The sequence below is a fragment of the Megalobrama amblycephala genome, linkage group LG3 (assembly GCF_018812025.1).
Source record: "Megalobrama amblycephala isolate DHTTF-2021 linkage group LG3, ASM1881202v1, whole genome shotgun sequence".
NCBI classification, from domain to species: Eukaryota; Metazoa; Chordata; class Actinopteri; order Cypriniformes; family Xenocyprididae; genus Megalobrama; species Megalobrama amblycephala.
Genome location: NC_063046.1, coordinates 27,120,713 through 27,146,399, shown reverse-complemented (window position 1 = coordinate 27,146,399; position 25,687 = coordinate 27,120,713). Strand labels below are relative to the sequence as shown.

At 37.5% G+C, this 25,687-nt stretch overlaps 1 protein-coding gene across 22 annotated transcripts in view; it reads left to right on the top strand.

Moving 5' to 3' along the window:
* Positions 1 to 25,687, top strand: part of scrib (scribble planar cell polarity protein) — a 107,578-nt gene that overhangs the window by 35,586 nt on the left and 46,305 nt on the right. For all 22 annotated transcript variants that reach the window (XM_048184754.1, XM_048184759.1, XM_048184760.1 and 19 more), the window contains exons 2-9: positions 16,838 to 16,955; positions 17,538 to 17,616; positions 19,803 to 19,892; positions 20,537 to 20,593; positions 20,722 to 20,785; positions 24,484 to 24,558; positions 24,787 to 24,931; positions 25,423 to 25,541. In XM_048184754.1, the coding sequence (XP_048040711.1) occupies positions 16,838 to 16,955; positions 17,538 to 17,616; positions 19,803 to 19,892; positions 20,537 to 20,593; positions 20,722 to 20,785; positions 24,484 to 24,558; positions 24,787 to 24,931; positions 25,423 to 25,541 (747 nt within the window). The remainder of the gene's footprint in view (positions 1 to 16,837; positions 16,956 to 17,537; positions 17,617 to 19,802; positions 19,893 to 20,536; positions 20,594 to 20,721; positions 20,786 to 24,483; positions 24,559 to 24,786; positions 24,932 to 25,422; positions 25,542 to 25,687) is intronic.

Genomic DNA, 25,687 nt, shown 5'->3' with positions numbered 1-25,687 from the left:
AGAGTCTCCCTGATGTCCACAAATTCTATACAATATCCCCCACATGGTGTTATTGGTAATATCGATGTTGTCGCAAGTTTATTTACCATGTGAAAATGTCCTCACCGTGAAATCCCTAGTGTGAAGTGTCTGAAATGTCAGTGTGAACCATACAGGCTGATGGTGTTGGTAAAACTGTGCAAGTCCTAATGCAGAATGGAGCTGTGGCATGCCAGAAACAGGAGGAACGAACACACACAAACATGTACAACCCTGAATAAAACATGGGATGAACAACAACAAAAGTGTCTTCTCTTTGTACTTGAACAGACTGCCACTTTACAACACAGGATTGTTATAATCAATACTGAGACCAAAAGAGGGGCAAAGAAAATTAAAGGGATAATTAAGGTCAAATAGTGTGTGTATATATATATATATATATATATATATATATATATATATATATATATATATATATATATATATATATATATATATATATATATATATATATATAGAGCTTGCAAGAGTTATGTACTTTCTATGTAAACCTGTTGGGCAAACATACAGCAACCACAAATGCAGTTAGCAGAACTTCAAATAAAATCTGTTTTGTGAATCCACGTTAATGTATCCATGTAAAGATGTATACATGTAAATGTTTCATTTAAAAAAAAAAAAAAAAATTCTAACTTTGACGTTTTAACAAAATTTAATAACTCTGTCTTCTGGTGAAATGACATTTCTCTGATGACATATGAGTGTAACGCCCACATCTCAAAATCCAATTAACAACTGATGGATAGAACCAAGTAGAACCAAACCCACCCTACTTTTTTATTCTTTTTCACTCAGATGTACGTTACAATACCAAAGAAAAGATCTCTCAACTTCCGTTTTATCTCAACTTTTACTTGAATATAAGGCATTTGCATTTTTGTTTGGATATATGAAAATCTGCTTTCCCTTTCACAAATTAGAGAAACTCCCTAAAGGGATAGTTCACCCAAAAATGAAAATTTGATGTTTATCTTCTTACCCCCAGGGCATCCAAGATGTAGGTGACTTTGTTTCTTCAGTTGAACACAAATGATGATTTTTAACTCCAACCGTTGCCATCTGTCAGTCAAATAATGGGAGTGAATGGTCACACAATTTATAAGAGTCAATAAACACACACAGACGAATCCAAATTAAACCCTGCGGCTCGTGACGGCACATTGATGTCCTAAGACACGAAACGATCGGTTTGTGTGAGAAACTGAACAGTATTTATATAATTTTTTACCTCTAAAACACCACCATGTCCAACTGGGTTCAGCAATCGCTTGGTGAGGTCTGATCACGGCAGTGACAGCGGCAGTGATGTCTCGCACATATACTTCAATGAGTGCTAGACATCACTGCCGTTGTCAGAGCACGATCAGACCGCACTAAACGAACCCTGAACGCAGTTGGACATAGTGGTGTTTTAAAAGGAAAAAATGATATAAATATCATCTTGCACAAACCGATCGTTTCGTGTCTTAGGACATCAATGTGCCGTCACGAGCCGCAGGGTTTAATTTGGATTTGTCTGTGCGTGTTTATTGTGTGACCATTCACTCCCATTATTTGACTGACAGACGGCAACGGTTGGAGTTAAAAATCATCATTTGTGTTCAACTGAAGAAACAAAGTCACCTACATCTTGGATGCCCTGGGGGTAAGCAGATAAACATCAAATTTTCATTTTTGGGTGAACTATCCCTTTAATTTAGGATTTTAACAGAGTTTATGCTAACTTAGTGTAGAATTTATGGCCTTTAGTTGTGCAGTACCAGCTATAATGTAGTAAAACAGAAAGCAGTGCATTAGGCAAAGCATATGGCTTCTTTGGCACCTCAGTGCCTTTGTGTTGTTTTTATCTGGAAATTTACATTGTTGTTGTTGTTTTTGTGTGTGTTTGGGTTTTTTATTTTTATGGGGCTGTGTCTGTAGCATCATTACATAATGTGGACACAGGCTATTCTGATCATGCCAAATTTAAGACATCTAGCACAAAGTGAAACGTCATTTATCTTTCAGATGGGGTTATCAAAATACTCCTAACTTTTTGTGGCCCATGCTTATTTGGACAAACGGGGATCACTGCATCAAACTCACACCATTAGTTCAGCAAGAAGTTGATGTGTCAGATGGGTCTGATAAAATGGAGCAATGTATGATATGATGATACAGCTTTTGGTTTTTTGAGAGTATGAATACATGATCACAGTATGGCACGGTTCACATGAAAAATGGCTATTGTGGACCTGGGTGTGCAGCGGGGTACTGAACCCGAGACTACCTGAAGGAGGTGGTCTGAGTTCAGTTGCACTTGAACTGTCGTGATTCTCGTGAATGTGAAAGCTACACAGACTCGGGTACGCCCTTGTTTAGGAATTTAAGTGTATTTGGCATAGCAAGTGCAATCAGGGCAGCAAATTAATGGAAATCCACTGTCTTCTCAAAAGAGTCAAGCAACAAGCAGCAGAAAACTGCCTTATGCGACAGGCATACAGTAAACCCAAGTGTCATTTACTCAGCTTTGTATAATAGCACCAAATTAATATAAAAAAACTCCACTATATTCACCAGTGTTCTGTTTTCTATCTTGCGCCGTGCATGTTTGTGATGACGTACGTGGCAAATGCACCAGGTTTCAATAGAATCAGGTTGAATGTGAAACCAGACCAACACTGTGGGGGGCAGTGGGAACAGTTGTGCTTGGACTTGGACCACAGCAAACGTGCCCAGTTGTCTTTGTTCATTAAACTGGTATAAGAGGACATATTTTAACATTTGAAAAAAAGACACACGTCACCTTTCAAACTTTTAATGGATGTCTGTACATCTCATTTGACTTTGGTTTGGAATGCAAATCAAATCGTGTGTTGTAGGTCAATCACAGAGGCCTGTGTGGATGAGACTCACTCTGTTCCCCTGTTCTCACTAGTTTGGCAGTGACATCTCAGTCTGCACAGCATATGATAATGAAAGGATGCTGTCTGCAGCAGAACAGTCTGTACAAAAGGGAGGAAGACTGTGTGATTTGTGCTTGCATTGCACACCCATTTCCTCTTGTTAATTGGCACTTGTATTGGCTCTGTCATCAAAGTCGGCATGAAATCAAAATTGTAAAAAGAGTAATTTTTGGCATCATATACAGGAAGATTAGTTGTCTTATGTGAGCGTACTGCTCTAGTTCCATAGGTGCTGCTGGAAAACAGTCCAAATGTGAACTTTGTTTCAGTGTGATCTTGCAATGCAATGTAAAGATGTGCCGGTAAAGATGGCATTTAGAAATTTGGGGTCAATATTTTTTTTTTTTAAGTTAATACTTCTATTCAGCAAGGATTAAATTAATCAAAAGTGACAGTAAAGATACTTTAAATTGTTAAATTGTTACAAAAAGGTTTCTAATAAATGCTCTTCTTCTGAACTTTCTATTCATCAAAGAATCCTGAAAAAAAAGTGTCATTATTTCCCAGTGATTCAAGTTCTTAGTTGCTACAAAGGATTTCCAGTTGATTGCATTGCAGAGAGGCCATGTATTAAAAATGAATGGGGGCGAGGGGCAAAAATTGCATTAAAATGAACAAAAAATGCCCCTCAAATTCAAGATACGGTAACAGAAAATGCACAGTTAGACTAAATCCAGTACAACTGTCCCGATTAAAGTGAAAGTTGAAAATGAACGAAAAGTGCCGATTGCAGCATTAGGCTATATTTAGATCTGCTCACATTGCATCCAAAATTTCTTTTCACATGTTTCTGTTGATTTTATGAATGCAATGGCCAATCAGAGGCGTTTACTTTGAAAATGCTCACTGACTGAATTCTCTACTCTTGAAAATTCTCTCATCATAAACACAATGTGCAAATACTTTGTAAGTAAGAGGTGCGTTTTGCAGTGTAGACAGTATGTATACAACAATATGACCAGACAAATACAGTGAAGATGATGGAGTGTCGATTTACACCTGAAGACTAGAGTAATGATGCTGAAAATACAGCTTTGGCATCACAGGAATAAGTTGCATTTAAAAATTTACTGAAATGGAACATTTATTTTTAGAATATTTCAAGATATATTAATACACTTATTATATTTTTAATCTAATAAATGAAGGCTTGGTGAGCATAAGAGTCTGGTCCTCTAGGCCTCTTTAAGTCTGGCTCCATCCCAAACTTTGTTTGTCCTTATCACACACTCTCTTACTTAGTAAATAGTGCACAATCTTTCACCTCCCTAAGTAAATGATTGCTTTCCCATGAACATTCAGCAGTTAGCTGTGTTGAGATAGGCCTTCGGTTTCTCTGGTAATGGTTCCTTCTGTCCCTCTCACCAGTGGTGTATAAAGTACTCAAAAACCATACTTGAGTAAAAGTATAGATATCTTACCAGAAAATGACTTTGGTAGAAGTTAGTCACTGTTTAAAATGTTACTTGAGTAAAAGTTTTTAAGTATGTGATATTTTTTTGTACTTAAGTACGAAAAGTATATATATATATATATATATATATATATATATATATATATATATATATATATATATATATATATATATATATATATATATATATATATATATATTAAACATACTTAATTATTGAAAGTAAAAGTACAAGTAAATGTAAAATACAAAAGGAGCAAAAAATATTATTAAAAATTGTTTTGTACAGTTTCAGCAAGATTGTTCAGTTTTAACTCTTTCTTACATTTTGTTTCTTTGAATTAAAAAATGGCTAAATGTTTATTGTAATTTTTAAATGGAAAAAATACTAATATATTAATTATACATAGATCTTTCATGTTAATCCATAGTGCATTATAACTAATGTAAGAGACAACTTTAAAATGTTAAAATGTAAATGTTGAAATTAAAAATGAACAATGTTTTTATTAACCTTATTTAATGTTACAAATGGACTCTTATTGTAAAGTGTTACTTGCTTGCAGTCTGTGTTCTTCCTACTTTATTTTGTAGCAAGTAACGAAAATGCTTTGGGAAAATGTAACGGAGTACATTTTATTTAGGAAATGTAGTGGAGTAAAAGTAAAAGTTGACAGAAATATAAAAACTCAAGTAAAGTACAGATTCTCCCAAAAAATATTTAAGTACTTTAACAAAGTATTATTACTTCGTTACATTACAACGCTGCCTCTCACTCTGTACTTCTATGCATGAGTCCTCAGCTCTGCCTTTGTGTGGAAATACCAAATGTGACAAGGACTAAATGGAAGGACTGCTTTTTTGTGTCTCTTTTGATCTGTCTCTCTCTGTTTTCGGCTTAGTGATCTTGAGCTGCTTCAGAAAAAGATCTTTTTTTTTTTTTATAAATAGAATTTTTTTGATACTGACTTAACAGAGTGTGTACATATCTGAACAAATTAGTTTAATTTTGGTAGATCTTTAATTAACTGTATATGTACGTTCAACTCTGCAGTCTGATAACTACTAATAAATGATTACTTGTGCATGTATTCCAAACTAAATTCTGAGAATCAAAGGGCTATTAAATTTTGCATAAAACTGTTTTATGAATTGGGTACTGTGTAATTAAGTATGACCCAGACTTTCTATTGTTTATTGTTCAGCAAACAAACATGCTTTGATTATTTGAACCATTGATGAGCCACAAAAAATGAAAATCTCAGCCTTTTTGGTAATCTTTTTTTTTTTTTTTTGGTCATAAGTAGAATATGCTTGAAATGAAGAGTGAGACAAGCTGTTTATGTTATGTTTAAGAATGTCTGCACTGCAGGACAGAAATGCTGTACTCTGCTGATCCAGACACTTCTGCAGTCCTGCCATGGGCCCCCTGTGGTACAAAAGCACCAGTGACAGAGCTGTAGTCTGTGTGCCAGACTCGTTTGGCTCAGGACCCTCCGTTTGGACAATTACTCTCTCATAAAAATGGAGCCTTTTGTTAAATATTTGATACTAGATGTAAAAATTACGATAACTACATTCAATACCTCATGCGAAGTTGAATTGAATTCTAATTGGAATAAGTGGAATTTACTAGGGCTGCAACAACAAATCCATAAAATCAATAATAATCGACAATGAAAATCATCAACAACGAATGTCATTATCGATTAGTCACGTCTGCCCTTCCGCCAGTCGTGTCAAATTACAGCACTGAATAACACATTTCTTTGGACAAAATGCATCTAAAAATAGTGGAGAAAACAGAGTGAGTTGCTGAGGGAAAGTTACATGATCTGAACAGCCCAAAACATGAAAATTCTTTATTTTAAGCTTCAAGCTAATGCATTAACATGATGTTTAGCATGAGATGCCCTGCCAGGCGCTTTGACAGCTCAAAACTTTAATTTTATGGTTATATCCTTATCTGAGTTACAAATTCACGCGAGTGTCTGCGTTAAACATCAAAGTTTACTGAATGAGCGCCGTTGCGTGCATGCGCATCAAACAGATGGGACCATAGACTGTAAAAAAAAAATATATATAAAAAATATAATATATAAAAGTATAAAAAAGGATGGGACGCATTTGTAAGGGAGACAATTAATATTCAGCGCAAATATATTCATTTTGCTGAAATATCTGTTTTTGCACATTAAATTTAGGTTTAAAAGTCAACATGTAATTCAAGTATTTTATGAGGTTGGTAACTGTAATTGAATGTAATTGTAAGACTTTTCTTACATTTACAGAATAAAGAAATGACAGTAACAGGTTACTGTGTCGAGTTCCTGCAGAACATTTCTCTTACCTGTTAACACTGAGTTTGTGTTTTTATTTTTATTTTTTCTTTATTATCTTCATTATCTTAATTTTTAAACTGTCCTTTTGCTTTATAGTTCTTTTACATATATTATAGATATATTCACTATATGTTTTCATAGCATTCAGTTGGCACGTTTGTTTAAAGGACAGCATTGGGCAGGATGTGGAATAGTGTTTTGTCAATAAAATAAAATAAAAGAAAAAAGAAAATTGGGCTTGCTTTTCTAGTTAAATTACACTTTTACTGCAAGTAAGGTTTTCTCTTCTTTTTTTTTTTTGTGTGTGTTAGTCAAATAGAATTTCTTTCCATTTTAGTTATTCTTCCTTGAATTCAAAGTTTGCATCCTGTTTTGCTGTTACAAATCCATGATTTGATTTTAAATTTAAATTGCATTTACAATTTAATGCTGCTAAGCAACCCCTGATTTTTACTCCTAGCTTAGTGTGAATAAGTGGCTTTACAATCTTTTCTGTCTGTACCCACCAGGTATGTGTGCAGGTATGCACTTGTAAAAATGAGATAATTGGAGAGAGGATATCACAATGGCATTGTGTGAGTTTAGCAAAGGAAATCAGGTCTGTGTAAGTGTCTTATTGACCTGCAGGATGAACAGTCACTAATGAACCGTTTCATCCGTCATCAGCCCATCTCTCTACTATTAATAATCCACTGCTCTTACTGTCTCTCTTGCTCACATTCCCTTTCCCCAATTCATGTTCGCCATCCTTCCTGACCTCATTTCTCATCTCTTCCCTTTTGTATCCCACATTCTTGCCATCTTTTATCTTTTTTTTTTTTGGCTTGCCTGTGTCCTTTGCTTGAGAACAATAGAAAAGTCTTCCACTCTGTTGGTGCCTTTAGTAGGAGGAGTTAAGTGGTCTTAGTTTTGATTGACAGCACTGTGTGCAACTTCAGAGACTTTGTCTCAATGCTAAGGAAAAGAAGAGGGAAAAGAGGGCAGGGGGTTTGTTCCTATGAAGGACCCTCAGTGTAGTCCTCACAGGTCAGTGGAGGAAGAGAGAAATGTTCTCCTTTTAATTAGAATTTGGTTTCAGAATGATATTTTATAATGTTTTGTTCCTATCCTTCCGTGGGGGGTTACTGATGCGGTCAACCCCACAATCCCCTGTCCTCTTTTCTTTAGAGCTGAAAGGGGCCATCTTAAAGCTTTGTTTGCCCACTCCTCCCCCATCCTTGCCCCCCACCTGTGCCATCCTTTTCGTTCAGAGAGAAGGAAGGAGGCCATGAAAGGGCCATTCATTTTCAAAACTTTTGTGCCGTTTTAATTTTGCATGAGCCATTAAGATGAGCGCTGTGATTGACGATGGGCATGTCATTGGTGTTTTAAGGTCAGGAGCTTGTGCTCTTAGTGGTTCTAATGCGTGTTTGCATTGTTTCCAGATGCATTAAACATTAATACTATAAACGCTGAGGGAATTAACATGATGCTTGTCATCGGTTAAGTGCTGTAAGGATTTGTTAAGGATTTAAAAATAATTAAAAAAGGAAAAGAATGAAATTATAGTAATAACTAGAATTTGAGCTAGTTACAAATAATATATAGTTATATATTTTTTTCTCAAATATGCACACATTAACCTAATCTTATGCATAATGTGTTGAAAAATCTTTTGTTAAAGTTTCTGGTCTTGTATTCATTTTTGAATTACATTACATGAATCATGTAAATTAAATTGCCTGTTTTCAATTTAAAATATCACTGTATATTACTGTTGGTTGTTTTAATTTCTATCGTGTCAAATATAAAATTATGCAATTTGACCATTTGTTTTATTGTGTCAGACTACTTTGTTGTAATGGCCATGCCATAAAGTAGAGACAAGGTAGAGGAAACACAGATGGTGTGATAGTGAGAGTGGCATCTGTTTGTCAGTGTAGTCGGTGTTTAAATTCATCTCATTTTAGCTCTTAAAACATTACAGTCTTGTCATCTTCAGTGCAGTCTGTTTCCAAGATTAAATGTTTAGTAATGTTGCAGACGAAGGGGTTAACTGTAATGGTTTAATTGGAGAAAGTCATGGGGTAAGCAGTCACTTGACTAACACACAGCATCCTCTGTGCTGACCTGGACGCCTGAGCCAACATATTCTTCTCAGTCCTTCTCTCTCTCTCCCCCCACCCCCATCTAACTCCTTTTTTCTCCATCTCTATGTGCATGTGTGCCTTGCTCAGCGAGAAGGACATGTTTGTTTAAAGGGGTCCTTGATTATGATTCCACTTTTTTAACTTTAGTTAGTGTTATTTAGTGTTGCTGTTAGAGCATAAACAATGTCTGCAAATTTACAATGCTCAGTTCAATGCAAAGGGAGATATTTACTTTTACAGAAATTACTTTTTAACCCTCTGGGATCTGAGGATTTTCGGGGCCCTGGAGAAGTTTTGACATGCCCTGACATTTGTGCTTTTTTCAGTTGTTCATAAACATATTAATTAGGGCTGCACGATTTATCGCGATAAAATCACACGCGATATGGCAAAGGCTGCGATTATTTAATGCGTGGCTTGTCAGAGCTTTACGGCTCTGTGATCAGTAGTAAATTCTTCTCCATCTGAAAGCTAGAGGGTGCTCTTGCGCAGAAAATCAAAATATGCCCTGCTGCAGAAGAAAATAACATGCGCTGTAGCTGAATAAACAGAAGATTGAAATGCTTTGATTAATTAAACATGACTAATAAACACACGACTGCCTTATTCTGTGCAAGAAGCCACATCATCTCACAGAAGGACGTTCAACTGTCTGTATGAAGTGAGTTTGGAGTAAAAACATATTAAATGTTGTCTTTTGTTGGGCAAGATGTTAATAAATGCTTCTCGTGTCTGAAAAGAAGTTTAACGCGTGTTGCTTTTTCAAATGTACATTATAAGCGACTGAAACTCGCAGTGCTTTCAGATGGATTAGCATTTGGACCCATAGTTCATTGACAAGCTGCGCAAAAAAAAATAATTGCAGCCTTTGCGATTTCATAATTGCATTAAGAATCGAGTTTAAGCGATAATCGCGTTCAAGTTCAATGTTATTTTTCGTATCGTGCAATATATCGTGCAGCCCTAATATTAATGTAAAAAGTGTCATTACACTGTATTCAGCACAAACTAGGCTACAATAATATGTGAGGAACATATATGTACATGTTTGTGTTTTTGAAGGAATAACGTTTATGCGTGTTTATTGAAAAAACAAAACTTAAGTCACTGAAATAAAGCCAAAAAAATATATTAAATATGTGTTCACAAGACTTGTGGGTATTGGAGGTTGTAGACTAGAGTTTTTGCTTCAAAATGATGTAAAAATTATCCTGCCTACTCGTTCATTTATAACAATATATTGATTTAGTTTTTGTAAGACACTTTTTGTCAAGAAACATGCGTGGAGTCGTGAATCATCATGAATAATGGGTGATTTACATCTGAGAAGACAAAAGAATCACATAAATAACCTCTAATGACCTGCATAATAATTAAGCCTTTTAGTCAGGTAGGCTGTGAAAAAACCCTCCGTGATCATGTCTCAAGCTCATCATGGTGTATATCAAACATACAGAAAAAACAGCAATACTGTGAAATATTATTACAATTTAAAATAATGGTATTCTATTATATACTTTAAAATATAATGTATTTCTGTGATGCAAAGTGTCTGAACAATTGTTACCTCTGTGGCATTTCAGGCTTTTATAGGCTTTTAACTTAAAAGCATGCACATTTGGAGAAATATTTATGGATTCTCATATGTTTGTCAATTTTCTATACAGAGGAGTAATATTTATTTAATATTTATTGTCATCATTATGAGCGCTGGATACTGTGTTTTCAATTCATACTTGCAGCCGGGGGGAACTCTGTGCACATTTAGTCCACAAATTAATCTAAAGAAGAACAGGATATTCCAGGAACTAACAAAGGCTTCCAGAGGTCGCTAACCATGGCTTTAACATCCAGATAAACCGTTTTCAAGACAATAAATACACGATTGAGACGATGTATGCATGTATTGACTCAGAATTTACGTCTGAATAGCGCTGGCTCCGTGGGCGTGGCCACATTAGTGGATAATGAGCTGAATCACGGACGTCTGACATGTCTCTTTTCATACAGATTACATAAACACAGAATTTTTGTTTTCGAATTTGACTTACACAATTTAAAACCTGACATTTCAATGTTTCTTTAGACATAAGTCTTATTTTTTTGTGATTAGCATTCACTAAGTTAGTTCATTTTCTGAGAACTATCAGATTGGACTTCGTTCAGAGGGAGAGGAGAAATCACGCATCATGTTAGTTTTCTTTATTTTACAAAAAGCACAACATTTTGTTGTTACTCTGAGTGTACACAAATAAAAGAAGATATTCCACAGATTAAAATGGTGTATAACTCTTAATTGTATGTGCAACATTGACGGAGTATTTTGAGTCTTTCACACTGGTAAGAAAAAAACCGAGGTGGTATTGCCGGCGTGACCGCCGACCCGAGGGAGTTAAGGACTACAACAAATGGCTGGTAGGGACTAAAACAAGCTTCTTCCTGGGTTGGTGACATCACAAACCCCAAAATTTACATAAACACTGCCCCCGAGAACACGCAACAAAGGGGGTGAGGCCATGTTGGGCTGCTTTAGAGAAGAGGAGTTGTTGTATTGAAGTGTTGTTACCATGCTGTCTTACGCTTTTACGCTGGACTGCTTCATAAACAAGGGACAATTCAACACTGGGTTTGACCAAAAGATTAACATGATGGCACATGCTAGTCAATGAGTTGAATCAATTCCACAGCAACTACATAAATGTATCCACTAACCATTCAGAAATGTCCAGATGCATTCTAAAAGTTGTAACTTCTTCCTGAGTCTCTCCAGGAAGAACCGAATCCGGTTTAAACAATGTAAGGCTGAACACTGTTACTGACAATCGTCATTTCAGCTGCGTAAGATTCTCCAGCTTTGTTGTTGTTGTTGTTGTTGTTGTTGTTGTTGTTGTTGTTGTTGTTGTTGTTGTTGTTGTTGTTGTTGTTGTTGTTGTTGTTGTTGTTGTTGTTGTTGTTGTTGTTGTTGTTGTTGTTGTTGTTGTTGTTGTTGTTGTTGTTGTTGTTGTTGTTGTTGTTGTTGTTGTGCAACTGAAGCGTGAGCTGTTAAAGCTCTGCACTCTTTTGGAAAGAGGGCCAGGAGCAGCAGCTCATTTGTATTTAAAGGGACACATAAAAATGGCGTGTTTTTGCTCACACCCAAATAAGGGCAAATTTGGCAATCTATAATAAATTATCTGTGGGGTATTTTGAGCTGAAACTTCAGACACATTGTGGGGACACCAGAGACTTATATTACATCTTGTAAAAGGGGTATTATAGGTCCCCTTTAAGGTTTGATTTAATTTTCAGCTGTTGTGTTTGTCACATAGACAAGGACAGTACAGGCTGTGACTTTTATATTTTTTTGTGCTTTGGGCATAATCACTGTAAGTGACCTTAAACAGCTGTTAGATGGGGGAACTCCAACACTCACATTCTCATTAAAGACTATTTCCCTTGTCCTTTGAATGTGTGTTTAAATGTGCAGTGTGTGATTATGTGCCTCTAGTGGCACCAAGCAGAATTGCAAAAATAATGGCTTTTTTAAAAAAAGTTCAAATAATCCCCTCTTCTACCAATACTCTCCCAAACTCACGCTATTGGTTGAGCCAGTGTTGCTGTGTCATACTGGTCAGGATATCTTTGCACAGTAAACGGGGATAGGAGAAATAATTTATTATTGGGAAAAAGTCACTTCAACTTTTGTTGACATATGCACGTTTTATTAATCGTTCGCAGTACCTTAAGGACTCAAATTGTCGTTAAAACATTTTAAGCAAATTCATCTGTCTGCTTGAAGGTATAAGGTATAGTGCCAGAAACAGGACTGTCTGTTTTATATACCTACAGTAGCTTTCAGAGCTCCAGGCTGTGAATAAATGGTCAAATTGAGACATTTTTTTCATTTTGATATGACTAAAATTTGTTAGAGGTTACACTTGTGGCACCACAGAGCTGCCCTACTCTCTTTAAATATGCGCTACACTTCTATTTATGTGTATGAGAAAGAATAAATTGGCAAACTCTGCAAAAGCAGAATAATACAGTTCTACCCATTAGAACTGTGCCACACTGCCCCCTCACTCAGTGCTACCTAATCAGTTGCTGCTATCATAGCTGTAGATTTTTAGGGCCCTATGATTTCCGTGATGCAGAAAACGCGGACGGAATCGCGGAATCCATTCATAAAAACGGAATTTACTATATAACGCAGAATGTCACGGAATTTGTCAAATTTTTGATGAATGAATAAAAAGCAGGTCTGTACACTTAAATTAAATCGCGATATAGACTAGTGTCTGTGAATATTAAACCGCAAAAAGTAACGCTTGCAGTGTTTTCATCGCCTCATGTACGCACAAAATTCATCTTCAAAAGTCACTTCATCAGCATTTTATCGCTTTATTTGAGAAAGTCTATCGTCATACCATAAACACACAGTAACTCAAAGGTCTTGGCAACCCGTCAAAATAAAAGTTCGATTTAACTTGACAGAAACATACTGTTGTACAGTAGGATTTAGATAAGTTTCAATGTAATAATAATACTAACACTAATAGACTTAAAAATAATAATAATAAATTATTAAAATATATTTTTAAGGAACAATCTGTTTTTCTTCCATGTTTTAAACAGTAAAGCTCTGTTGTGCAGCACTTTGATTTAAAAGGTTTAATTTCATGATTAAAAGATAAATTAATGTTATCCGTTCATTTGATTGCCAGAAAAATTTAAATACTCAACAGAATTTCTGAAAAACAAAAAAATATATAAAATACATTTTTTAATTAATAAATTTGTTGTTTTTAAGAATTCTATTAACTAGACATTCTTTTTGATTATTAAAATTTTATTTAACAATTAAAATCAAGTCCAAAAAACTTTAAAATGGAAAAAAACGGAATCCAGAAAAATTAAAACGGAATTTGGAAAAAAAATAAAACGGAATTTGGGAAAAAATAAATTTCATAGGGTGGCACAGGTGCCACTGCTCTCATATGTTAATCTGAGGCCTGACTTTGCTTGGTGGATAATTACTTTAATTTTGATCAGTAATGCGTTCATTTATTAAACATTTGTGTCATTTATGATTTTACTGTTGCTGCATTTTATATTAGACACCCCTTTATTTAACAGTTAAGTGACTCTGCTTTGTATAGTGAATTATCATGGCTTATTTAAATCCACTCACTTTACAAACATGGTTACATGCTATAAACCCAGATTTTACTTAAAATCTCCCACATTGTCAGAATACCTGTAACTGTCAGTGTTGTGTCTTGTGTGTGTGTGTGTGTGTGTGTGTGTGTGTGTGTGTGTGTGTGTGTGTGTGTGTGTGTGTGTGTGTGTGTGTGTGTGTGTGTGTGTGTGTTTTTTTTTTTTTTTTTTTTCCTGCTATCCGAAACTAACAGCTGCAACCAGTCAATGTACTTGACATGAAGTAAGTCTGGATTAAAGTCACACTTTGAGTGTGAGGGAGAAATCTGCTGTGGAGCTTGCTTCAGTGCCCACTTGGCAAAAGTATGCATCGAGGGTGTTTGCGAGCACCCTTCTGAAACCTGAAACAGTCTTGTTAACGGACATGCGCACAAGACTGTAAGTGCATATGAGGTGTGCCAGGCTGATGACTTGCTTTTGTTTCTGTGTAGTGAAGTTTATGGAATAGATCGATGCTGAAAATATTTGCCTTAGTCACCTGTTACTGTCAGTCACCATAGTCACAAAGGAACAAAGTTGTCAGAGGACATGAGGCATGTCTGACCACCAAGTCTGTTCACACGCAGGGGTCACAGATGGATATCTGGACAGTGAAAAGAGTGTCTTTTTGAGTGTGAGAGTGCTGTAGATTGGTAACTATATGGTCTTGGGCTTGCCTGGCATCTGGCTGCAGTGATGAATGGGCCGCTTTGTGTGTGTTTATAATCAGGCCTTCACTAGAGAGCTTCCTCCCCCCTAATAGACCTCATGGCTCCCACTCAGAACGGCCTGACTAGCAGTCGACACAGTCGGGCACCCGCTGGCGATGCTCTGCCCCTCTCCCGGCATGTTGAAAATTGAAGTTAGTGCTGGTGTTTGTTTTGTTGGCCTCAGTGTGAGGGCATCTCAGCGTTTTTAAGATGACGTGCAGTTCAACCATGTGTCATCTCACCACTTGTTTTTAATTATTTCAGTCTTGTATGCAGCAGCTGTACTGAGTTTATTACTTGATCTGTATGTATATTTTGGTCTTGTTTCTAACCAGGCTCACATTTCCCATTGCTTAGTCATGTGATACGTGTCACCTGCCACCATGATGGTGACAGCAGAGCCTCCAGCTGCCCACAATGAACCTCTGAGGTGAACGATAGAGGGCTGTGTTTCCACTCAGATGATGCGCACAATTAATCAACGATTGATTAATTGTCGATAATAATTTAATTGATTAAACTTATTGATGGTGGATTTAAGCAAGGTTATCATTAGAGTGCATAGTTTTGGGGTGCGGCACAGCTCATTAATGTGATTCAGACTTTAATAGTGCATACATATATATATAATAGAGAGAGAGCAAGAAATGTTTATTCCAACTTTTTGTTCACATGCTGTTCACATCCTTTTTTATTTTGCATTCATCTTCTCTTTTTACAAAGAGTTTGGATGTTTTGTTCTTTTGTAGCAGTGAATCGTAATTTCTGTTCAGATACACAAGCAACCACACACACACCGCAGTATCAGCCTTGTTCTTGGCAGTAGATAGTAAGCCCTCTGTTGGTGCTGTTCAGCAGCCAGCCCAGCACACAGAGAGGAGAGGGCATGATGGGCCACAGCAGCAGGAATGTACTGAATGTGACCAGCTAACAAGCGAGCTCTTGATAGAGAAGACGGATGTTCAAACACTGACACGCAACTTTTGCCTTCCCTTTACATGATTGTTAGTTGTTTAGATAAGTGTTTGGAGATGAGCTGTTGTCAGATTGTTGAGTATTGGTCATTAGTTTCTCTTGCAGATTAAAGTAGTTTTGCTAATTTCAGTTTCATTCCTCTTTCTGAATTTTGTCAAACTGTTATTTGCAATTGAAGTGGACTGTATAATAGTTTGTTGTAAATCTGTCATTAGCCATGTTTCGATCCACCTATTTTTATGCGCATTTTGGGATATCGCATAAAAAATAAAAAAAAATGCTGGATTGGAAATGCCAAGATGCACATTAATTCTAAAAATGTGCATAAAAAAACTTGTCGGATACATTTTTTTTTTTATGCAATACAACAACATGCGCATAAACTGTGATGGAAACACTTTTACCGAATAAATTCCTTGATACGCATCAAAAAGACATGTGACTTTGCGATGGGATGGCATAACTGGATCAACCAGTGGACCGATCTCGTTGCACTGCATCTGAAATGCTGTTTTGGTCATTCTGTAATGCCTGAGCAAAGTTTGTCGTCAAAGTGGTGCGGTATAATTTCCTCCCAGAAGCGGTTGCCTTCACAAACGGGCATCTGAATGCAAGATACTATGACAACTTTTATTGCGTTTCGTCTGCGCGCTCTGAAGTGTAAATCATTTATTATATATACGAAAATTATTACATACAGTGGCTTCTACTGCAGCAACTTCCATTTTTCTTAGTGATATTTAGCACCACTTTATCAGGAAGTGACGATTTTGTTCTCTTCGACTCACTGGATGGAAACGTTACTTTATTCGCAAATGATTTCTCATGCATCACGCAGTTGCTGCAGATTCGTCATTGCACATTCATGAAGCGAATTCGAGCAAGGCCGGTCTCCACGAGAATTCAAGTCCGTTCTTTTTGCGTTCTTAGAATTGATAAACAGCCCATGTCTACATGCCTAAATGCATTGAGTTGCTGCCATGTGCTTAGCTGATTAGATATTTGCATTAAAGAGTAGTTGGCAGGTGTACCTAATAAAGTGATATTAATTAGTCTGTCCGTTAAGTGTGTTTTGTCTAATTCGAACTCTTTCTTTCCCTTTCAGCCTTTCTTCAAACTGCACAATTTGCGAAAGCTGGGCCTCAGTGACAATGAGATTCAAAAATTGCCGCCCGACGTTGCCAACTTCACACAGCTGGTGGAGCTGGACATCTCCAGAAATGGTATGCAAATCTTCTTAAATGTGCCTTGTTCCTGAAAAATAGACCTGCCATCTTAAACTGCTCCCATCTAGAGATATTTACACACACTTTCTTACACATCCTATGTGTTTCCTTACACAGAGCACTGGAATGTTTTCTTTTAGCCACATCTTTTTAAAAAATGTACATCAATTTCAACTTCCAATTGTCTTCTCGTGTGCCTCTCACAGCCCAAGGCACATTTTCTGTTAGTCTCAGGATTGAATGTGGGAATGTTGAACATGTTGGTCTGTATTTAGACTATGCAGTGTTATATTCTGCAACTCAGCAGATGAAGCAACTCTCACTGGGTCCCGGATGTGTGGCTCAGATCCCATATAATGCACACATGCACATACAGACAACTCTCACCACAGTCAAATCACCCTCTCCTCCCGTTCCTTCAGGCCATCTGGTAGCCATTATTAAGAAGCCTGAAAAAGTGCTCATTTTGTTGTGACACTCCTTCCAGTAAATCTTGCTGACTTTGCCTCTCTCTTTCTCTTTCTCTTTCTCTTTCTCTTTCTCTTTCTCTCTCTCTCTCTCTCTCTCTCTCTCTCTCAGATATTTCTGAGATTCCTGAAAACATTAAATTATGTCAGGCCTTGGAGATTGCAGACTTCAGCGGAAACCCCTTGACCAGGTTAGTGGGTTGGAGGAACCCCCAAATCCTCCAAAGCTCTGGCTCATATCAAATGACACTTTCTTGATTATGAAAGATGTAGAGAAGTTGGGAGGGAAGGGAGAAGTAAGAATGACACTAAAAATGGGTTAAAAATGATCATATGTTTTGTTAAAGGTGCCATCGAACGTTTTTTTACAAGATGTAATATAAGTCTAAGGTGTCCCCTGAATGTGTCTGTGAAGTTTCAGCTCAAAATACCCCATAGATTTTTTTTTTAATTCATTTTTTTAACTGCTTATTTTGGGGCATAATTAGAAATGTGCCGATTCAGGTTGCGGCCCCTTTAAATGGTCACGCTCCACGCCCACGGAGCTCGCGCTTGCCTTAAACAGTGCATAAACAAAGTTTACACTGCTAATATAACCCTCAAAATGGATCTTTACAAAGTGTTCGTCATGCATACTGCATGCATGCATCGGATTATGTGAGTATTGTATTTATTTGGATGTTTACATTTGATTCTGAATGAATTTGAGGCTGTGATCTGTGGCTAATGGCTAATGCTACACTGTTGGAGAGATTTATAAAGAATGAAGTTGTTTTTTTAATTATACAGACTGCAAGTGTTTAATAATGAAAATAATGACAGTCTTGTCTCCGTGAATACAATAAGAAACAATGGTAACTTTAACCACATTTAACAGTACATTAGCAACATGCAAACGAAACATTTAGAAAGACAGTTTACAAATATCACTAAAAATATCATATTATCATGGATCATGTCAGTTATTATTGCTCCATCTGCCATTTTTCGCTGTTGTTCTTGCTTGCTTACCTAGTCTGATGATTCAGCTGTGCACATCCAGACGTCCTGCCCTTGTCTAATGCTTTGAACATGAGCTGGCATATGCAAATATTGGGGGCGTACACCCCGACTGTTACGTAACAGTCGGTGTTATGTTGAGATTCGCTTGTTCTTCTGAGGTCTTTTAAAGGTGCCCTAGAACTTTTTTTAAAAAGATGTAATATAAGTCTAAGGTGTCCCCTGAATGTGTCTGTGAAGTTTCAGCTCAAAATACCCCATAGAGTTTTTTTAATTCATTTTTTTAACTGCCTATTTTAGGGCATCATTATAAATGAGCCGATTCAGGGCTACTGGCCCTTTAATTCTCGTGCTCCACGCCCACGGAAGCTCGCGCTTGCCTTGAACAGTGCATAAACAAAGTTTACACAGCTAATATAACCCTCAAATGGATCTTTACAAAGTGTTCGTCATGCATGCGGCATATATGCGTCGGATTATCTGAGTATTGTATACTGTTATATTGTTTACATCTGATTCTGAATGAATTTGAGGCTGTGCTCCGTGGCTAACGGCTAATGCTACACTGTTGGAGAGATTTATAAAGAATGAAGTTGTGTTTATGCATTATACAGACTGCAAGTGTTTAATAATGAAAATAGCGACGGCTCTTGTCTCCGTGAATACAGTAATAACCGATGGTAACTTTAACCACATTTAACAGTACATTAGCAACATGCTAACGAAACATTTAGAAAGACAATTTACAAATATCACTAAAAATATCATGATATCATGGATCATGTCAGTTATTATTGCTCCATCTGCCATTTTTCGCTATTGTTCTTGCTTGCTTACCTAGTCTGTTGATTCACCTGTGCAGATCCAGACGTTACTGGCTGCCCTTGTCTAATGCCTTTCATAATGTTGGGAACATGGGCTGGCATATGCAAATATTGGGGGCGTTTACCCCCTGACTGTTACGTAACAGGCGGTGTTATGTTGAGATTCGCCTGTTCTTCGGAGGTCTTTTAAACAAATGAGATTTATATAAGAAGGAGGAAACAATGGAGTTTGAGACTCACTGTATGTCATTTCCATGTACTGAACTCTTGTTATTTAACTATGCCAAGATAAATTCAATTTTTAATTCTAGGGCACCTTTAAAATGTTGTAATGTTATTTTTATAGCATATGAGAGTGTAGTAGGCTCTTTGTTCGGGTCAGTCAGTGTACACAGCCATTGGAGGATGTCAACTTTATTCATCACACAAGTGCTTCCCGCTCCTTATTTACATTAGAGCAGGAAGACGAGTGCTGCTGCTAGCAGTAACCTCTTTCACAGACCAAGCCTCTTCCATTGTGTGTCTCATTTTCCTTTTGTGTGTCTCTGTCTCAGGTTGCCTGATGGCTTCACACAGCTCAGAGGACTGGCTCACCTATCACTCAATGACGTGTCACTGCAGTCTCTACCCAATGACATAGGAAAGTAAGTCAATGTAAACAAGCTCCGTTGTCAGTTATTGTGTCTCTTCTACCATAAAATGTGTTAAATAAAATTTAAATGTATTTTGCAAGTATTTGACACTGCAAAGTCATGATAAAACGAAAGAGAAGACCATTGTTTTCACCAGATGATCGGGTTGACATTTTGATAAAATATTGAGAGGTCAACATTTCAACGAGCGTATACATGGAAGAATCATTCACAATAAGATTTATAACATGCTTTGAGAAAATAGACAGGGATTTTTCCCCCATTTTCATTTCATGCCAACTTTAAAATCATCATTATAGATGTACAAAGCAAGCATCATAATATGTATCAGTTATGTCATACATTTATATGGTACTGTATACGTTTATGCAATATTTAACAGAAGGTATGGATAAAAGGAATGTGTATACCTGTGCAAATTATTTTAGAATATTTAAAATATCTTTGTATTATAAAAAAAAGCAGGCATCCTGTTCACATACAGACACAATCTCTCTCCATCTAACACATGTACACACACACATGGTTTTTGGCCACCGTTAATGTTGTACAGATGGAAGAGCCCCTTACTCTTCCAAATCAAGTGACACGCACCATCTGACACACCGTCTTGTCTCTTTCTCTTCTCCATTCAGCTTGTCAAACCTGGTGACTCTAGAGCTGAGGGAGAATCTACTGAAATCTTTACCTTCGTGAGTATTTTCCCAATAAACTGCAGTCATTAGATCCACAGTGCTCATGCATTGAATTTACCACCAAAATCATTTTAAAGGATATAAACAAATGACATCAAATGTGAAATGTCTCTATCATCTTCTAGCTCTCTTTCCTTCCTGGTTAAACTGGAACAGCTGGATCTGGGCAGCAATGTACTGGAAGTTTTGGTAAGAGACAGCAGTCCTGAGATCAGTTTAGTTGTTTTAGCTATTGAATCATGCATACTCATGAATGGCATATTTTCAGGTTCATTTAGAGCATGTATTATTTTTGTTTGCTCCAGTGTCTGATTATCGTTTCCTTTATTGAACTAACACCTGAGCATCTGCTGAGGAAAATATCATTAGGGCCCAAGCGAAAATTCGCGCAGGGCCCTCTTGTTCTTCTAAGGATTATTATTATTTTTTTTTTTTTTTTTTTTTTATTTTTTTTCCGTCTTCCGGGGCTTTTTGGGGGCCTTAACATGCTCAAAAACTCTTGAAAATTGGCACACACATTGGAATCCGCGGCCATTAGGACGCCGGAGAGGCTGGTACCGGGCGTGGCAGGGGGCTCGACAGCGCCCCCTTGAAAAAAGTCTGAAAATTTGGTCCATATATTAAACACGCTTGCACGTATTAGTATGAAACTCAGTACACATATAGACCTCATCGGGCCGAACAACTTTCGTGCTCTAAGTTAAACACCACGCCAACAGGAAGTCAGCTATTAAGGGTTGTTTGAAAAACGCATGCTCTGGAATTTGATATACTCCTCCTAGACGATTAATCCGATCGCCACCAAACTCGGTCAGCATGAAGTCAAGACACTGATGATTAAAAATTGCCAGGGGATTTTTGATATCTCGAACGGTTTGGCCGTGGCGAGGCAACGAATTTATGGCGAGAAAAAGGAAACAGGAAATGTGTTATAACGTCTGCATACATATATTGATCTTTATGAAACTTCACGAGTGTGTTCGTTATAGGAGTCTGATCACATGGATGTGACTATTGTGAGTCAAAGTTATAGCGCCACCAACTGGCAGCAGGAAGTGTATCACTTTTTGAAATGTTTTGAGATCACCCTCTTATTTTTACCTGATTTGCTTCAAACTTCATCAGTGTAATGTCAATACACAGCAGATGTAGACCTATGACAGGATTTTTGATATTTGAAATATTGTTGCCATGGCAACAGGTCAAACTGTAATAATATTCTTGAGTGTTTTTGAGGCTCTTAACATGCTTCAAATTGCATGAAACTCGACACACACATCAATATTGTCAACCAGTAGACATGGACAAAGCCATAGAAATGGGCGTGGTGGAGGGCTCAGTAGCGCCACCTTTTGACAAAAGTGGGGGGTTAGTTTTTCCTACAGTCACCAAACTCGGTACACATATTGTTCTCATCAAGCCGGACAATTTTCTAATTTACATTCATTAGCTCCGACCAACAGGAAGTCAGCTATTTTGGTTTGAATGTTAATTTTTTGAAAAAACAGGCTATGAATTTTATACTACTGCTCCTACAGGGTTTATCCAATTTACACCAAACTTTTTTTAACTTGTTGCTAACACATTGAAGTTGTTTAATTGCAAACGGATTTTGGATATCTCAAACGGTTTGGCCGTGGCGAGGCAACGAATTTATGGCAAGAAAAGGGAAACAAAGTGTTATAACTTCTGCATACATTAATTGATTTTGATGAAACTTCGGCTTAGTCTTCGTTGTACAAGGCTGATCACATGGATGTGACTATTGTGATTCAAAGTAATAGCGCCACCAACTGGAAGCAGAAAATGTGTCACTTTCAGCATACATTGAGATCACCCTCTTATTTTTACCTGATTTGCTTCAAAATTCATCAGAATAATGTTAAAACTTGGCACATGTAATCCTTTGAAAATGGGCAGGGAGGAGGGGCTCTATAGTGGCACCTTGTAGTGCAGTAAATGTGGAGTGAATTTGACATAGTCCTTTGATGTTTAACCGTTTTAAGTGCCTATTGCCCGCTGTGCACAGTTGCCCTGAAGCCACCGGGGTGGCGGTGCCACCGGGCTTGGGCCCGCCATCGCTGCTCGCAGCTATATTTATTTTTATTTTTTTATTTTTTATTTTTTTTCCGTCTTCCGGGGCTTTTTGGGGGCCTTAACATGCTCAAAAACTCTTGAAAATTGGCACACACATTGGAATCCGCGGCCAACAGGGCCGGGCAGAAGCTGGTACCCGGGCGTGGCAGGGGGGCTCAACAGCGCCCCCTTGAAAAAGGTCTGAAAATTTGGTCCATATATTAAACACGCTTGCACGTATTAGTCTGAAACTCGGTACACATATAGACCTCATCGGGCCGAACAACTTTCGTGCTCTAAGTTAAACGTCACGCCAACAGGAAGTCAGCTATTAAGGGTTGTTTGAAAAACGCATGCTCTGGAATTTGATATACTCCTCCTAGACGATTAATCCGATCGCCACCAAACTCGGTCAGCATGAAGTCAAGACACTGATGATTAAAAATTGCCAGGGGATTTTTGATATCTCGAACGGTTTGTCCGTGGCGAGGCAACGAATTTATGGCGAGAAAAAGGAAACAGGAAATGTGTTATAACGTCTGCATACATATATTGATCTTTATGAAACTTCACAAGTGTGTTCGTTATAGGAGTCTGATCACATGTATGTGACTATTGTGAGTCAAAGTTATAGCGCCACCAACTGGCAGCAGGAAGTGTATCACTTTTTGAAATGTTTTGAGATCACCCTCTTATTTTTACCTGATTTGCTTCAAACTTCATCAGTGTAATGTCAATACACAGCAGATGTAGACCTATGACAGGATTTTTGATATTTGAAATATTGTTGCCATGGCAACAGGTCAAACTGTAATAATATTCTTGAGTGTTTTTGAGGCTCTTAACATGCTTCAAATTGCATGAAACTCGACACACACATCAATATTGTCAACCAGTAGACATGGACAAAGCCATAGAAATGGGCGTGGTGGAGGGGCTCAGTAGCGCCACCTTTTGACAAAAGTGGGGGGGTTTGTTTTTCCTACAGTCACCAAACTTGGTACACATATTGTTCTCATCAAGCCGGACAATTTTCTAATTTACATTCATTAGCTCCGACCAACAGGAAGTCAGCTATTTTGGTTTGAATGTTAATTTTTTGAAAAAACAGGCTATGAATTTTATACTACTACTCCTACAGGGTTTATCCAATTTACACCAAGCTTTTTTTAACTTGTTGCTAACACATTGAAGTTGTTTAATTGCAAACGGATTTTGGATATCTCAAACGGTTTGGCCGTGGCGAGGCAACGAATTTATGGCAAGAAAAGGGAAACAAAGTGTTATAACTTCTGCATACATTAATTGATTTTGATGAAACTTCGGCTTAGTCTTCGTTGTACAAGGCTGATCACATGGATGTGACTATTGTGATTCAAAGTCATAGCGCCACCAACTGGAAGCAGAAAATGTGTCACTTTCAGCATACATTGAGATCACCCTCTTATTTTTACCTGATTTGCTTCAAAATTCATCAGAATAATGTTAAAACTTGGCACATGTAATCCTTTGAAAATGGGCAGGGAGGAGGGGCTCTATAGTGGCACCTTGTAGTGCAGTAAATGTGGAGTGAATTTGACATAGTCCTTTGATGTTTAACCGTTTTAAGTGCCTATTGCCCGCTGTGCACAGTTGCCCTGAAGCCACCGGGGTGGCGGTGCCACCGGGCTTGGGCCCGCCATCGCTGCTCGCAGCTATATTTTAATATTATTATTATTATTTTCCTTTATTATGTGCTTCTTTGCATTGAATTTCTCTATGTTCCATGCCCTGTCCTTAATCTGCTTTCTTTTTATATTTCATCCATTCAGCCTGACACACTTGGGGCACTGCCCAATCTTCGTGAGCTGTGGTTGGACAGAAACCAGCTCTCCTCACTACCTCCTGTGAGTACAGACAGCTTCTGATTGGCTGATTATCATATGGGTCATTTGTCTGGATGGTTTTACATATCTAGTTTAAATTCATGCAGATGTTGTCCTTTTCAGATATTGTTTACCTTCAGTACAGTTGATTGCATTTGGCATGTGCCTGTTCTGCTGATAACTGGAGTGGAAACTGAAGTGTTTTAATTCACTTTCGGCTGACTGAAAGATGACCTCTGTGTTTAACAGGAGCTGGGGAACCTGCGGCAGCTGGTTTGCTTGGACGTGTCAGAGAACCGTCTATCAGAGCTTCCCACAGAGATCAGCGGCCTTATCGCCCTCACAGACCTGCTGCTCTCCGAGAACCTCCTGGAAGTCTTGCCGGACAGCATTGGTGAAACTCTATATCCCTCTTACAAACATCAATAAATACTAGATTGTGCTTGCTTTTGTGTAGAGACAATAAACACATTGTCCTGCCTCTCACCTTAAACTCAGATTCAGATTACTGAAAATAAATGTGCTGCCCAGTCTAAATGAAATCTGCACCTATATGATGACAAACTCACGTTTAGTTGATGTTTAAAATTGAGTTTCTCTTTGCTCTGATCCTCTGAGATACATGTTTCTGTTGATTTGAGAATCACAGCACTGCCCTCTAGTGTCAGCAGACTTACATCATGTTGGTGCACTGGTATTACATGTTTAGAGATCATGTTTTGTTCAGCTACTATCTTTACTAAGAGTAAAGAGTGCAGTTGTTTTCATAGTGATGTTTTTGTCCTCAGTGTTTTGATTTGATTACAGTTGTTGCTGAGAAATTATTGTTTTTATGGTTGTCTCAATGCATGCATGAAATCTTATACAGAATGCTTTTCCTTACAGGCTCACTTAAGAAGTTGTCAATTCTGAAAGTGAACCAGAACCGCTTGGTACATCTCACAGACTCTCTTGGCGAGTGTGAGAACCTGACAGAGCTCATGTTGACTGAGAACCTTCTCCAGGTGCACAACGCCACACCATCTGATCTCTGTGCTATCTGCTTTCATTATGCTTAATGTACTTTCTAATTCTGTAAAGCTGGTTTTGGAGCCTTACACTATATTTTTTTAATTATTTTGTCACAGTGCTTTTTTTTAAATGTGAAGAG